The following is a 15,720-nucleotide window of genomic DNA, read 5'->3' as shown; positions in this document are numbered from 1 at the left end:
ACAGTAAATAATACATTCACCTCTGTCCAACTACATATGATTATTCTATTTATATTCTATCTGCTCAGAACAGTAACCTACAAGATTCTTGATATTTTTGAATATATTATGATTTGAAACCTCAGAACAACATTCCTTTTTTTTTAACCATAACATTCAGAATATATTAAGTTCCTAAGTTTTTCTTTTTTATTTTTCCTCCTGAATGCTGAGAATTTTGAGAACATGGTGAAATTTTAATTTGTCAATATGCTACAGAGAGAAATAATAACTATTTCAAAATACAATATTTAAGCAAATTAACATTGTCTACAAACATGTAAGTCATTTTCTCCCAAATTGTCCATTCTATTTCTGATTTTGGTTGGCAAATATTTTTGTTAATTTTGGGGTAAGATATATCACCCTATCTCTGAGGTTCTATCTCCCAAGATGCATGGATTAAAAAAGGTGCTTAGTCCATGGCAGTTCAGGTCAAGCTATATATTATGTAAGAACCTAATGGCCCTGAGCTTCTATCAGTAATTTTTCCCCCCAAGGAAAGCAATAAAAATTCTCCCAGTGACTCTGTGACATGTATTTGTTAGAACTGAAATTACACATCCGGCAGCCACGAAATAGTGGCAGGGTGGCAAAGTTGTACACATGATTTACATACTGTTTAGGATAGCACTTTTTAAAAAATGCAAAGTGTTAGAAAACACGGATAAGTACATGAACTATAGTCAATATAGGAGAGCAGTTACTGCTTGCCTTAGGGTCAAGAGGATGGATTTACTAAGCTTCACATTTATTTTAATCAGACCTTGGAACAAAAAATAACAAAAGCCTTTAAACATGGCAAATTCAACACTGCGGGCTTGGGGGTTGAGACTGGTCGACCAGTCCCTTTCAAGGGTTTTAGACTGTGTTTAGTGCTGTTCTGAGAGAGGGCTAAGAGCCTGGCTCTCAAGGGCCCGTGTGTCGGGTACAGTTCAACATGACCCATCTCATGTCGTTTCCGGGAAGGAGCCCATCGAGTTATCACCGTAACGGGGGACTCAGAATCTGACGGGCTCACACTCATTATATGAGATGTGTCAGAAAGTCACTACCTATGTGTTCAGTTGATACAACAAGAGCGTCAACATGGTCTGCTGTTCCACTGCTTAATGGGAAGCTGTGCTGATTATTTGCTTTGCTCCCCACAGTCTTCTCTGACCTTGTCTCCACATACACTGTCTCATGGGGTCCCCTGCTCTTTGGTTTAAGATTGAATTTGGGCAAGAAGGGGCATGATGGCATCAGAAGGTGGGAGGACAGGTTGGGACACTTCCTCTTCTGCTCCTGCCTGCCTCTTCGCTCTGCCTGGACTATACCCTGGACTTTTCCTTCAGGACCAACGGTGGTAAGGGCTTCCTTCTGTGGCTGCGACCCGAGGACCTCCCCAGACATGTCTCTTCCCTTAATCTTGCCCACCCCTTTGTCAATAGCCCCGGAATTAACATCTTTTCGGGGTAACTCTTTTGAGTAGACTCTATTTGCCAACTGGGTACAAATACAAAAGCAATTGAGACTTTCATTTTATGACCATCTAAACAATTAAAATTAGTCATAATTGATCCCTGAAATGATACTTCTCCACGCAGTATTTTTAAATGAACCTCCTAAATTTTACTCAATTAGTTCAGATTCAAAGTGACCCTGAAAATGTTAAGAACAAAGGTATCGTAAGAATAACAACATTCCGCATCTCACTGTGGTTTAGATCCTTTGGCATAAAATTTGTGGGTGGTGATTTTATCACCTGTTTTTTGTTTTGTTTGCTTTGTTATTTTTCTTATCTCAAAGGAGGAGGCAGGGGCCTACAAGAAAAACAATCAGCTAAAATCCGTCAAAAAGATAACCCAGTACATAATAAAACGAATTAACTAATCTTTCCAAAAGACAAAAATTCAACAGTTGCCAAATACACTCCAAAAAAAAAAAAAAAAACAACCAAGAACCAAAAAACAAAAAACAAAAAAAACTACCCTACTGGAGTATTTAATGTTCCTGTAACAAAGGTATGTCTTTTGTAAATAATTTTTGAACATGTATTACAGGAAAACAAAACTGTACACTAAAAATTCATTCCATGTCTCTCATGCATAGCACAGTGTCTCAATTAGGAAAGCTCAGGATTATTAGTTGATTTGAAGTTATTTAAAAGTTCATAGATTTATTCCTTTTCTCCTTATATTTATCTCTTCTATTCTTTTGCTTTATCTCCACATTACTCTTATTTTTTAAATTTTTATTTAATTTGTTTTTTAAAAGATTTTATTTATTTATTTGACAGACAGAGATCACAAGTAGGCACAGAGGCAGGCAGAGAGAGGGAGGGGGAAGCAGGCTCCATGCTGAGCAGAGAGCCCGATGCAGGGCTCCATCCCAGGTCCCTGAGATCATGACCTGAGACAAAGGCAGAGCCTTAACCCACTGAGCCACCCAGGCGCCCCTCCACATTGCTTTTATTATTCCCATCTTCCTAGCTTCTTTTGACTTATTTAGCTATTTTTAAGGTTTTCCCCCAACGAGTACAACATTCCTTTACCTTGTCTTTATTTTTAATAATAAAGTTAAGATTTATTCTGAGGGCAGTTTTTTCCCCATACCCTTATGTTTTCATGATTAAATATTGCTACTTAATTTGCTTTTTAAATAGCATGTAGTTTTCTGTTTTATTGCTATTTTGATTCAGTAGATCCAAAATTATGTTTCTTAATTTCAATGTGAATATATTTTACCATTTTATTTACCTTTCCTTTTACTGGACTATTATTACAGAACGCGGCCTCTCTACAGTTTTCAATTTTTAGGATTCTCTTTACTGCCCAATAGCTGATCAGGTTTTATAGACACCCCCTGGGGCACACCTGTGTGGCTCAGTCCTTAAGCATCTGCCTTGGACTCAAGTCATGATCCCAGGGTCCTGCGATTGAGCCCCACATCAGGCTCTCTGCTTGGCAGGAAGCCTTCTTCACCCTCTCCCACTTCCCCTGCCTGTGTCCCCCCTCTTGCTGTGTCTCTCTCTATCAAATAAATAAATAAAATCTTCAAAAAATAAATAAGTATCTCCTGTATAACAAATATATATTATCATTCAGTGGATTTAACTTTTTATTTTTTTAAAGATCTTATTTATTTATTTGACAGACAGAGATCACAAGTAGGCAGAGAGGCAGGCAGAGAGGGAGGGGGAAGCAGAGAGCCCCGCTGAGCAGAGAGCCTGATGCAGGGCTCGATCCCAGGACCCTGAGATCGAGACCTGAGCTGAAGGCAGATGCTTAACCCACTGAGCCACCCAGGCACCCCTAACTTTTTAAATATATCTGTTACATTGGTTTGTTAATTATTTATTTCAATTTTATGCATCTTTTTCTTCTAGTATTCTGTCTGATTCTGAGACATGTGCATGACATGTTCACAACAGAATTTTTTTTTTAACCGATTTCTCCTTTCATTCTCAAATTTTTTTTTCTAATATCCAGACACTATATTGTTTGGTACATCATGTTCACTTTTTAGTGTGTCTTTAAAAGTTAAGACATTTTCACTTAAATAATTCTTTTTGGACCCTGCTTAGGGCTTCTGCATTAAATTCCACTTCATCTCACAAATTCTTCCCAGTCCCAGTTCGTGTTTGTGGTATTTGCTGTTGCGACTTTGCTCCTGTAACTTCAACATTTATTTCATTAATACGAGTGTGTCCCTTATAAACATAATTATTTTATCTTTGTTTATTACAAACTTGCCTTTTTATCCTTTTCAAAGAATTGAGCGTGCTCATCTATTTGTTCCTTCCATATTAACTGATTTGTCTCTTATTTTACTTTTTCCTTCTTTTTTCTGTACCTTCTGGGTATTGAAGCTTATCCCCTCTCCTAAACTCACAATAGAATATGCTTATCTATTATTATAGGAAAAATGTAATATCTGATATCACCCCTGCTCCCAAGGCACATTTTATTTGACCTTTGCTTTCTTTACTTGAACAAAGTGAGTATGTGTGTATATTATTATATTATTATTATTAATTAAGTATATTAAGTATATTAATTAAGTATAACTCTAACTGCACCTACCCCTAAAAGGAGACATATTTATTGACTCTGAAAGATAAATAATAATTCTACATTTTTAAATATAAAATGCAGAGGACAAGGATACTTACAAATCATGCATCTTATTTTAGGAGTTTTATTGAGGGAACACCTATAGGTTTAAATACAGTTAGATACTCAAAATGATGTTATCCTAAGAGTAGTGGTATTATAAAAGTCATAGAGAAAGTGAATTAATGTGTAAATTTAATGGTTTCAAGACCAGAATGTTATATTATTCTTACATCTTCCTTTTAAATAACAAACCTTGGTGGGTATTCAAGGAAATTTTATTTTTTTAAATGAAGAAATAAAATGCTCCAATGAGTTCTGGTGTAGGAAATGATTGGGGTAATATATGTTTTAATGATTTAATTTTTGGCTTTTTGAGGGATTTTATTAAACTAAGTCAAGAGAATTTTATGATTTATTAAAGTGAAGCTCGTTTCAATTCATAGCACTTTTATTCCTATGCCTCAACCACTATGGTTGAAAAATATATGATTAGGAGGAGATGAATAAATTTTAAAATATTCTGCCGAGGTTAATATGCAATGCAAGATGGCCACATATAGAAATATAGCATAATACTAAGTATTTAGTACTGCATATATTATATTGAGTTCTTCTATTTTGTTATATAATTGTCATACTGTTAAGATCTCTACCAAAAATGATCTGTGTAACTAATGCATTCGTGGTTAATTTTAAAGCAGACACTGTATTGATTAAACAAATATACGGTGATAGTCTCGAAACATGCCAAAAAGGAGATCAGAGTATTGGTGAGAATCACCATTATGTCAGTAATTGGTGAGAGATCTAGGAGCCAATTACTGATTTAAGAGAGCCCGTAATTAATGTGAATTGGGGTGGGGTAATGTGGGGAGGAATTAGGGGAAAGTGGAATGAAATGAATAAAACAAGTATAAACACAGGCTGAGGTCCCATTAGATATGACTCAGTGTGTCAATTATACGAGAATAAAGAACATTCTTATATTTTAATTGTCTTCAAGCATAATTATCCCTTGACTTACTTTCACCTGTTGAATAATCCTGTGGGTCAAGTATTCCTGATTCCTGCAGTGATCGGATACAGGAGTCCACCAGCTCAAGACCTGTTGTAAGCTCGTCTTCGATGTCTTTTTGACCATCTGAAATACAGTATTTTAAAGTGATGAATGAACACACGATATTGTTATTCGTAAAGCTTTAGGCTACTATTTAATAACAAAAAGTATCATAACCAAAAACATTTCCTCCGTGAAGTCCTCATTACATTTCACACTGTAATTCCCGGTTGACCAGTAGCAAAAGCCAAGGCCAGGTAATTCCATGTATTCAGGAAAAACATAAAAGTTTCTAGGGAATTTAGAGAACTTAACTCTTGGAAATCATGAGCTATCACAACATCATTTAATTTTAGTGTTGTGGGGTTATCGTGTCCATTTTTATCAGTCTTTTCCTAAAGTTCACAAGGAAATCAATCAATAAAGACACAATGTAGAAATAAGTGTAAGTTTCATCAAAGAACCGTGCCTTACCTTGTGACTGCCAGTGAAACTGCTCTTCTGCTGAACTGTAAAAAAGAGAATACACAGGTATAATGCACTGGTTAGAAACCAAGGCCTTCAAGACACTGAAGTGCATTAGAGTAATAATACACTACTAGCTCCAAGGCGTGACTTTTGTTAATTACTTAATTATTAATCTTTACTGAGAAAAGAGATTCTGTTCTGATGCAATCTTAACTTTAATCCATTAATATATATCTCTTTTATCACAGGTACTAGCATGTTATAAACGGACACCATTCTGTAATTTTCAGAGAGTAGCTAGCTTCCCCCCACCCTTTTTTTTTTTTTTCCCACAAAGCCCAACCTATTCTACTCATCCCTTACAATAGCTTCTCTCAAATGCTGTTATGCTGTTCTACCCAATTTTAGTTACTTTAAAATATGAGGCTGACTAGTTTCCTGTAGACATTGTCAGATAGTCTGGGAATGATATAGCCTCCTTGTTCATTACAAAGAAGAGATGAGAAATGTATACCTTTTTCCAGACATGTCGCACGAGCAGTTCCTTTCAGCGGATTATTAGTTTAAGTGAGGTAATTTAAACATTTTAACACTTTACCACCCAGTGAATATACAGTTCCCCAAATCTCACTTTACCAACACATCTGATACAATGACATAGGTAGAAAGGGTGGTTCATATACATGATACGCCAAAGACACTACCCAGGGTTCATCTATGGAGACGACGTAGGTAACTTTTGAATGATTTATTAAATAAATAAATAAATTTAAAATTTCTAAATATGCATGACTCTTTCATTATATATACAAATACTTTCCACATGCCCCCTTTTCATATGTCAATAATTGGTAAGAAGTCCAGACAGGTATCATTTTGAGAATGATTTTCTACACTCATTTCACTGAAACCTTTACTCTGATCAAGAGCTTCTGTGAATAGCTCATCAGTTCCACAACAGCAAGTGGATTTGAGACCTTTAATCTCTACCTCAGAGACGGCTTCTGAATACATTTACAGAGGGACAAGGAAAAGGGAATTCTGGAATAAATCAGTGTTTGAAAAAGTTATGACTGATATACACGAACACAAGGATCATCCTTTAAGGGACAAGTGACTTTTACAGGGTATCTTTCTCCTCAACCAATCCATTTTAGCAAACTGGGAAATGGTTTCACCATGGTGAAAACTATAGACAGGACTGATACATGAAATGATGACTTTACAAATTCAATCCATCGTAACTTCTTCTTGTATCAAAAAGGTATGAGTTACATAGTGATAATATAGAACTACAAAGTTTCACACTTAAAGCAGAAATGTAATCCTAAAGTCAATATTTTAAGAATTGCATGCACGGTCGGTTAGTAAGAGGCATTTTAAACAGGAATAGAAAATGCTTTCATATTCGTAGTAGGCTGAATGGTGCCTCTCACCCCCAAAAGACAGGATCACATTAAATCTCTGGAAACCGTGTGTGGCTACTTATTGGAAAAATCCTATTTGCAGGTGTAATTAAGTTAAAGATCTTCAGATGAGATCATCCCAGATCCCATGATAGCTGTCCTTCTAAGAGATAGAAATGGAGAAAGACACAGAAGAGAAGGTTATAGGAAAGTAGAAACAGAGATTGGAGTTCTGCATCTATAAGCCAAGACATGGCTGGAACCATCAAAGAATTTCTAGAGCCATCAGAACCTGGAAGAAATAAGGAATGCTCCTCCCCTCCTCCCGAACCTTCACAGGGAACACAGCCCTGCTGACACCTTGATTTTGAACTCCCAGCCTCCAACACTGGGAGACTACATTGTTGTTGTTGTTGTTGTTGTTGTTTTAAGCCACTCAGCTGTGGTAATTTGTTATGGCAGCCCTGGGAAACTGATATAATAGTTTTCTGATACGATACAAATGGTCGCTCCTTCCACCCTCCAGGATTCACTACTGTCTCTAAGCTGCTACACTCCTTTGGCCAGCACAGCCCTTCACAAAGGACGGACTGTATACCTTGGCTCCACTAACTCCCGTCAACCACAATGCTCTTCTGACAGATGGCGGATACAGGGTTATTGGTGTTGAATGATTTGACCACATGGATCCCAAGTTGCTCAACAGCGACTTAAATGAACCTGTCCCACTGCAAAGCTCATGCTCCTAGCTCACCATAAAAAGGCATGGAGGGGGACACACTCCAGTGACTTTCCACCTCAAGCCACAAGAGGAAGTCAACGGAAGACGCTGCACTCGCCACTCCTCTCCTTTCTGGCACATGGAAGAGCGCACTTCATGCCCGGTGCGCGCAGAGGGGCCATGTTAAGGCCTGTGAGAGGAAGTGACAAGTGCCACTTCCTGCCCCAAGCACAGAAGGGCAGGCGTGAGAGCCTCCCGCTCTCTTTCTCTCCGGATCCCCGCTGAGATGGGTCCCTGAGTAGGAGGGAGGAAGACGCCTGCCAGCCCCGGGAAGGCACAGCAGGAGTGAGAAATAAAGCACTGTTGTGTGAAAACTCTTGAGCTGGAGGGGGGTTTGTTTCTGTAGACTGAATGTCACACTGAGTAATACAGAACTGTGGCAGGATTTGAAGCTGTAAGGTATTTCTTGCTTCTCTGCCTTCCATTTCCACAGTGTTGCGTAGGGAGAGAGTGTCTGGGGTCACTCTCACACAAATAAGGTGGTGTGACAGCTTTTAGTCATCTTGTGAGATGTATCTGCTCGTCCGCAATAATGGGTGATTTTATGTGTAAGACTACACATCCCAGTTTTATATAATATTTACTTTTTTGCTCATCTCTTTCAAAAGTGTTTCAATTTTATGATGCAACAGAAACAAGAAGAGATATTTTGTATCACGACTGAAAGAAGGCCATTCCCAGTGACTATGAAACTAGCCTCTCAAAGCATAGGAACCTTCCTTTTGGCCAGATAAAGAGCATTAATCATTTAAAAGGTTTCCTGATTCCTTTAGCACAGTTAAAATGCATTAAAAGTATGACTGATCAGAGAAAATAGAAGTCCCAAGAGAAACCCGGTTTGGATTTTATTTCCATTAAGTGCATGCTTTATTCACTCTGTTAGGGGAATCTGTGCAATTGTATATCTTATACATTTGATTCCTTCTTTTAAAAACTGCTTTTGGATGGATGATTTTTAAAAAAGCAAACAAACTATCTACTCATCCGATAAACACAGACTATGCCTATATCCCACACATTCTTATTTCAGCTGTTTAGGAATTACTCATGGTGAACTTTCTCCCAATTGTATTGTTCAATTTAGTATAATGTAAAAGTTATTTTTGAAGCAGCTGTAACTTCTATGCATGTTACATTTTAGAAAATAAAATTTGCTTTGCTATCAGAATGCTGTTTCTTGAAATAGAAGTAATCTGTAAAGAATTAAATTTAATAAAGTAGAGATATAATTTAGAGTAGTCAGTATGTATTTAAACATAACTATGTACAATTTCCAGAACCCAATTATTATGAATAAAATGCATATTTATAACAAAGACTACCTAACTTTTAACTTTTAAACATATACATATATATGTGGGTAAATCAGTAGTGCTAGGGAAGAGTTATATTAAATATAAATATATTAAATATATTTAATAAATATAATATATTAAAAGCACAAATCCTGGGGCACCTGTGCACAACTCCTGGGCACCTGGGTGGCTCAGTTGGTTACGTGTGTGCCTTTGGCTCAGGTCATGATCTCGGGGTCCTGAGATCGAGGCCCCCATCAGGTTCCCTGCTCAGTGGGGAGCCTGCTTCTCCCTCTTCCTCTGTCTCTCCCCCCTCCTTGTTCATGCTTTCTCTCTCTCACTTGCTCTCTAAGTAAATAAATTAAATCTTTTTTTTTTTAAAGTGCAAATCCTGATAGCTAACACTTAGATTGTTCTCAGTCTAAACCAGGCAATATTCTGAGACAGATATACTGCTTTCTCATTATATAGCTAATGAAACTGAAATAAAAAGATGTTCAAGAACTTGGTGGGGGGTCCGACCTGCAGGAAGCAGTGGACGCGGGATTATGACCCTGGATGTCCTGTTCTAGAGGCTGCATTTGAAACTACCATTCTATTCATACATCTGGTGACATCAAAATTAAGCTCCTATGTGATGAAAACAAAAAAAATAAACGTAAAACCACAAACCAAGTTGAAAAAACTTGCCATGTTCCGGGAGAAGACATTTGCAATGCATGTAACTTACAGAGGGTTAGCTTAGGGAACATTAAAATAACTCCTACAGATCATTTTAAGATAAAGATTAAAGGTCAAATAGAAGAGAGATGCATAAATTTACATATAGCATACAGATGCATAGAAGATAAAAATCAATAAGCAATGGTCACTGAACACATTAAAAGATACTTAAACCTATTACCTATCGAAAGAATATAAACTACACAGACAGCAATTCTTTATTTTCCACAGGCCTCAAACAATAAGAAAGTCGGACAGTATTCTGTGTTGGAAAGGATGTGGGCGAATAAGAACTCTCACACATTGCACGTGAAAGAGTAAATCAGTCACTTGAGTGACCAATGAGTCAATAGTTGGTAATGACGTATATGCAGAGGCCGGGTCACTCGGTAATTCTGCTTGTTGGCAGAGTTTCCATGGAAACACATACCCCTATGCTCAGGACACCTGGACAAGTCAGTGCATGCCCACGTGTTGGCAGTAGCAAAACCATGGCAACAACCTAAGAGATCAGTAATGGGGAATGGACAAATAAAATAATATGATTGCATGCCTATAAAACATATATATGGGATCAACACTATTCAGCAGTTAAATTAGCCAAAACCATAATGTATCAATATAGGTCTCAAAAGCAAAATATAGAGTGGAAAATGCAAATTTCACACATGTATTGCCTGATTCCAATCATGTGAATTTTAAAAACACTGACTAAACAATATTGTATAGATACACACATATGTATACACAAACACACATATACATATATATATATATACATATATATATATATATACACACAAAAATTTTTTTTTTTAGCTTAAACTAGTTTTTCAACTATCTATCATCAAGGGAAATCATATAAATACAGATTAAAACGATACACCAAAATTCATTATGAGGGTAGCTCTAAGGAAGAAAGAGAATTTCTTCTAAAGGGAATTTCTCTTTTATCCTTCATGTTTTGCCTCATGAAAAATCAGGGAAAACATTAACATTCATTTAGGAATGCCTTAGGTCCTTGGAATAGGAAACCATCATGATTCTTACATTTATGTTTAGTTAAATGCTTAGTTAAATGTTTAGTTAAATGCTTAGGTAACTCCTTGTAACTCAGTTCTACACAATATTCCCATCGCTGTTAGAATCACTCACAGTTGAAATTCAAATAATGCCAAAAAGAAAAACAAAATCTGAAAGAGGTTAAGTCCAAATAATAGAGGGAAAGAAAGGATTTAGAGCTCAAATTTTTTTCTCTCCATTTTTCAGGCGATAAAAGTGACAGGATCACGTTTGCTATGTTGATATGAGCTCAAACATTTCAAGCAAGCAACCAGTAACTTTCAAATTCTGCGGGTATGATGTTGGGGAAAAACTAGTTCAAACCAAAGCATAACCTCTGAGATCCTCGAGAAGTGATTTTCACCCTCATCGTCTCCAGCAGGACAGTCTCCACATCCACCTCCAGGCTACGTCTAATAAATAAATAAATAAACAAACAGATGATCGTTCAGAGAATTCGCTTCATGTCAGGAAAAGACACGAAGCCACGCAGTCCCAGAGCTTGACCGTCTGTCATGAACCGGTGCAAATATCTTTCCTGATTTCCTTTTTCAGCATTCCGATGCCCAGAGAGCATCAGTCCCTACACTGTGGCATGTGGCCTATCATTGCTCACAATTTGATTAAAAATGAAATAAAGGTAAGGAGCTATGAGGGTTTTGTTGTTGGTTTTCTTTCAAGTTAAGCAATGTACCTAAAACAGAAGCCAGAGAATCTAGCGTGAAGGGAATGGTTTCAGAACTAATATTTAGCCTGCAGGAACCTACGGCCTTCCGTTTACGATGTCTGAGTGACCTAAAATTATACTCTACTGTAAAATACTTCCTTGTATACAGTTTTGCATGCAGACACATCACAAGAAGGACACTGGTTTGCAAGACAGAATATCCTTGGTCCAAATTCCCCATTACTGCGGAAATGTCACGTATTTGGTGAGACCGTTGAGAAGGGGTAGCCCGAGGACGTGGGTGGTTGGCAGCTGCTGCCTTTTTAGCTCAGTGCACTGTACCCAGACCATATTTGTCAGGCTTGGTGAGTAACTCTGCTTCCCCCAGAATTTCCTGAGCGACTGATTTCTCTTCAGTCTACTGCCTCGTGGTCGCTATCTGTATCGTGGTATATTCCAAATGAATGTCCTAATCTCTCCGCCATGCAACTGGCATGTTGATTTCTTTCTTAGATCTTACAGCCTCTTTCTGCTTTACCTACTCTCATTAGAAATATATTTTACAGCTATTATAAAAATGTTTATAGGGCTACAACAGATAGCCAGAGGGCCACAGAGCTCCCAAACCAGGAGAGTTCAATAAATTAGTTTGTATCAAGTGATGTATTTATCAGGTGAACAGGGTCTGGCAGATCTTGAGCAAATATGGAATTTTACATATCGTTAGAGTGGTGTTTATGGCTTGTAGGTTATGACTTACCTGTAGGTTATTTAATCCACATTAAAAATGAACTAAAAAAATTTTACTATATTAAAATAAATTGTAAATTATTTTATCTTTTGGAGCCACCGCAGTCTGTCATGGGAAGGTTGGAATGGGGGACAGACACAGGGAAAGGGAACAGTGGGCCTTAAGAAGATACCCAGGCATGGTGGCATCTATGCCCAGGCTGTCAGTCACAGCCAGTCCTGGAGAAAAGGGAAACAAAGTCATCACACATTCTTGATGAGTGCCCGAGGTGGCTTTGAGTGTACGGAACAGGGAACGCAGTGTCAGCTCCTCGAAACTCTAGTCCGATGGGGGTGGGGGGGACAAGTACTCAAAGCTGGGAGAACCCTCCCATGAAAGAGTGTGTTTACGGCATTTCTGCGTACAGGTGCATAGGACCTGGAGCATGGCACTCAATCTCTTTAAGCCTCAGTTTTCCCATTTATAAAATGGAGATTTACTAGACTTTCCCATAGGGAGCTTATGAAAACTCACGTACGTAAAACCCACAGCACAGTGCGGGAGCATAGGAGGCATTAATATAAATAAAAAGGAAGCTTCCAGTATCACATGCAGAGCAGAAGGCTAGGAGCACAGTCAACTAGGAACTGAACGTTCGATAGGTCCATCACATGAAATTCAACTTGTCCGGGCTGAGGACCAATAAATACCATCACACCAGTGCATGGTAAGCTTTGCACAATTTAAATTGTCCACCTTTTCTTTTTTTTTTTCCCCTACACTAACACTGTAAAGAAAAAAGGCAGTCTCTGATTTCCACGGAAAGATGATTCACTTAATTTCGATTCACATAATTTTGCCCGTCAGCCCTGTACTGAATTTCTCTGCGGGCACTTGGTCCTGTATTTGCCACAGTTAAAAATAAAAGAAAAGAAAACAAAACAAAAAAAAACCCCACAAAAAACCCTGAAAGTCCATTTGTTATTTTCAAAACCTTGGAAGAAAATAAATCAGACCCAAATGGCTATTATTAATTTCTTCTTAGTTTGAGGCAGGGGAAATTCACATTCCTAAGTTAATTTTGCTGGAGTTGGGGACTAACAAATGATGGGAACAACCCAGAGAGGCTCCCGTGCCGGAGCCAGGACCCACGGGGTCTCAACGTTTATCACAGAGTTCCGCGACAAGGTCAGGTTTGTGCACTGGCCAGCCAGAGCCACACAACAGGGAACGACCGAGGATTGTTTTGTTTTAATTCCTTCAAAAATACGCACTAACAGTTTCTGGCAACTGCAAAGAATCAGCCCTCGGCTCAACACCCTAAACGCGCTATCTACACAAAGTCAAGCTCTCGCCGTGGGAAAGGCGTACTTTCAAGTTTCTCTTCTTCGCATGCTTTTCTAGTTTTGGAGTAAATTGTAGTTATGCCACAAGAGACTGATTGTGTATGGAGTTCTATCTCAGAAGAAGGAACAATTGGTAAATTATAAACTAGAAAATTCTCGCGTTATATGCTTCCCCTCTGTGGTTTTTCTGGGAGATTTCTCATGCCTGAGTTAGATAGCTTTTTAAATGCTTACCCTAGCACATGAGAATGTTGAAGGAGTTGAAGCAAAGTTTCTGAATGCCAGCCATGTCAGACAATAAAGTTATCAGAATACTTTTGTCTGTGAGCATTCCATAAACCGGGGGGTAGTAAATGTCCCTGTAGATGACCAGGGACACTATTAATTAAATAACTCTGAGACCTTGTAATATTTGGAAATGTCTTCCAAACTACCAGAAACTGAATCATTTATGCAGTTTATGTGCTAAGTGTATACCTCTATTGAATTACACGTTGCCACAGCCCACGGCTCGATCTTTGGTGAATCTCAGGGCTTCGTTTCCGGAGCCTGAGAATGAACAGAGAGCTCAGGGGCCATTTTGCACTTTGATCATTAATAACTGATTCTGTAGGCAGGAGAAGAAGATAAGGTACGTATATGAAAGTTCTCAGGTGTTCCAAAATTTAGTCTTTCCATTCAATCTTCCAAAATTATCTCTGACTTGGAGCTCCGATCCATGAAAGGAGCTCCTTAGCATTGGGGACATCTCTGGACAATAGGAGGGGTCAAGTTTATGTTTTCTTAGCTTCTTGGGGTCCTGTATGAGATTGTGTGTGGGGGGACGTCCCTCACTCCTCTGTTCCTCTAAAATTCAATGATTTGGGGTGCCTGGGTGGCTCAGTCAGTTAAGCATCTGCCTTAGACTCAGGTCATAATCCAGGACCATGGGAGGGAGCCCCACATTTGGCTCCCTGCTCATTGAGGAGGCTGCTTCTCCCTCTTCTGCCTGCCATTCCCCCTGCTTGTGCTCTCTTTCTGTCAAATAAAGAAATAAGATCTTTAAAAAATACATAAATAAAATGCCCTGATTTTCTTCAGCCTTCCTTCTTCATAGGTGTGTTGTCTATTGCAGATATGTCAAACCTTGGGTATTGAATTTGACTGAAAGTGATACGATTTTATTATTATAAGAGAAGCTAACACCTCTTAGGTATTTAATGGAAATTTATGCAAATAACCATTGCCTCTTTCACAGAAAAGAGAAGTCTGAATCTTTTGTTTTCTGTCTTCGAGTAACAACAGATGATTTGTAAAAATAAGTTTCAATTTCAGTGTCCTCATGAAGCAGAAACCATGTAATGTTCATGAACAACTCTCAAGGCATTCTGGAGCTTTCACTTCCTATGAGCAGCAGTGGGTTTTGAAGCCATTCGAAGTTCAGTTCAAACGTGTAATGGGTACACAAAGGCCGATAGTTTATTCATAAATGCCCCAACTAGAAACAAGCAAGTGTTCTACGACAGGTGAATGGCTGACCAAGCTAATACATCCATACCAAGGAGGAGGAGGCAGCGATAAAAAGAAATGGATTACTGATAGATGTATTAACAGCAGTGTGGAGGGATATGAAGGGAATTCTGCTGAGTGAAAAAGAGAAAAAAACATTCTTGGAATAGCAAAATTATAGAACTAAAGACTAGATCAGTGGTTGCCAGGGTTCTGGGCTGGAGGGTGAGTGTGGGTGTGACTCCAAAGGGTAAGAGGAAGACTTATGGTGCTGGAATCACCCTCCATTTCGTGGTGGTGCTTACACAAAGCTTCGATGGGATCAGGCTGCACTGAACCACACACACACACACACACACACACACACACACACGAATGCAGGTAATTAACACGGAGGAAATACAGGATTGAATGTCAGTGTCCTGGTTGTGATATTGTATTCCACAGTCACACCATTGATGCTGTGGGAACTGGGAAGTTACAGGATATGTCCCTGTGTATTTCATTTTGTGATTACCCATGACTCTATAATCCTTTCAAAATAAAAAAGTTAAAAAA

General features: G+C 38.4%; 1 protein-coding gene across 1 annotated transcript in view; it reads right to left on the bottom strand.

Annotated features, from left to right (window-relative positions):
• Positions 1 to 15,720, bottom strand: part of CTNND2 (catenin delta 2) — an 816,172-nt gene that overhangs the window by 318,835 nt on the left and 481,617 nt on the right. The window contains exons 4-5 of the mRNA XM_082723384.1: positions 5,671 to 5,705; positions 5,164 to 5,280 (exon numbers count right to left, since the gene is read on the bottom strand). Coding sequence (XP_082579510.1) covers positions 5,164 to 5,280; positions 5,671 to 5,705 — 152 coding nt within the window. The remainder of the gene's footprint in view (positions 1 to 5,163; positions 5,281 to 5,670; positions 5,706 to 15,720) is intronic.

Source organism: Mustela nivalis (genome assembly GCF_964662115.1).
Source record: "Mustela nivalis genome assembly, chromosome: 3".
NCBI classification, from domain to species: Eukaryota; Metazoa; Chordata; class Mammalia; order Carnivora; family Mustelidae; genus Mustela; species Mustela nivalis.
The sequence above is the reverse complement of the archived record's forward strand: the minus strand, read 5'-3'. Positions and strand labels throughout refer to the sequence as shown.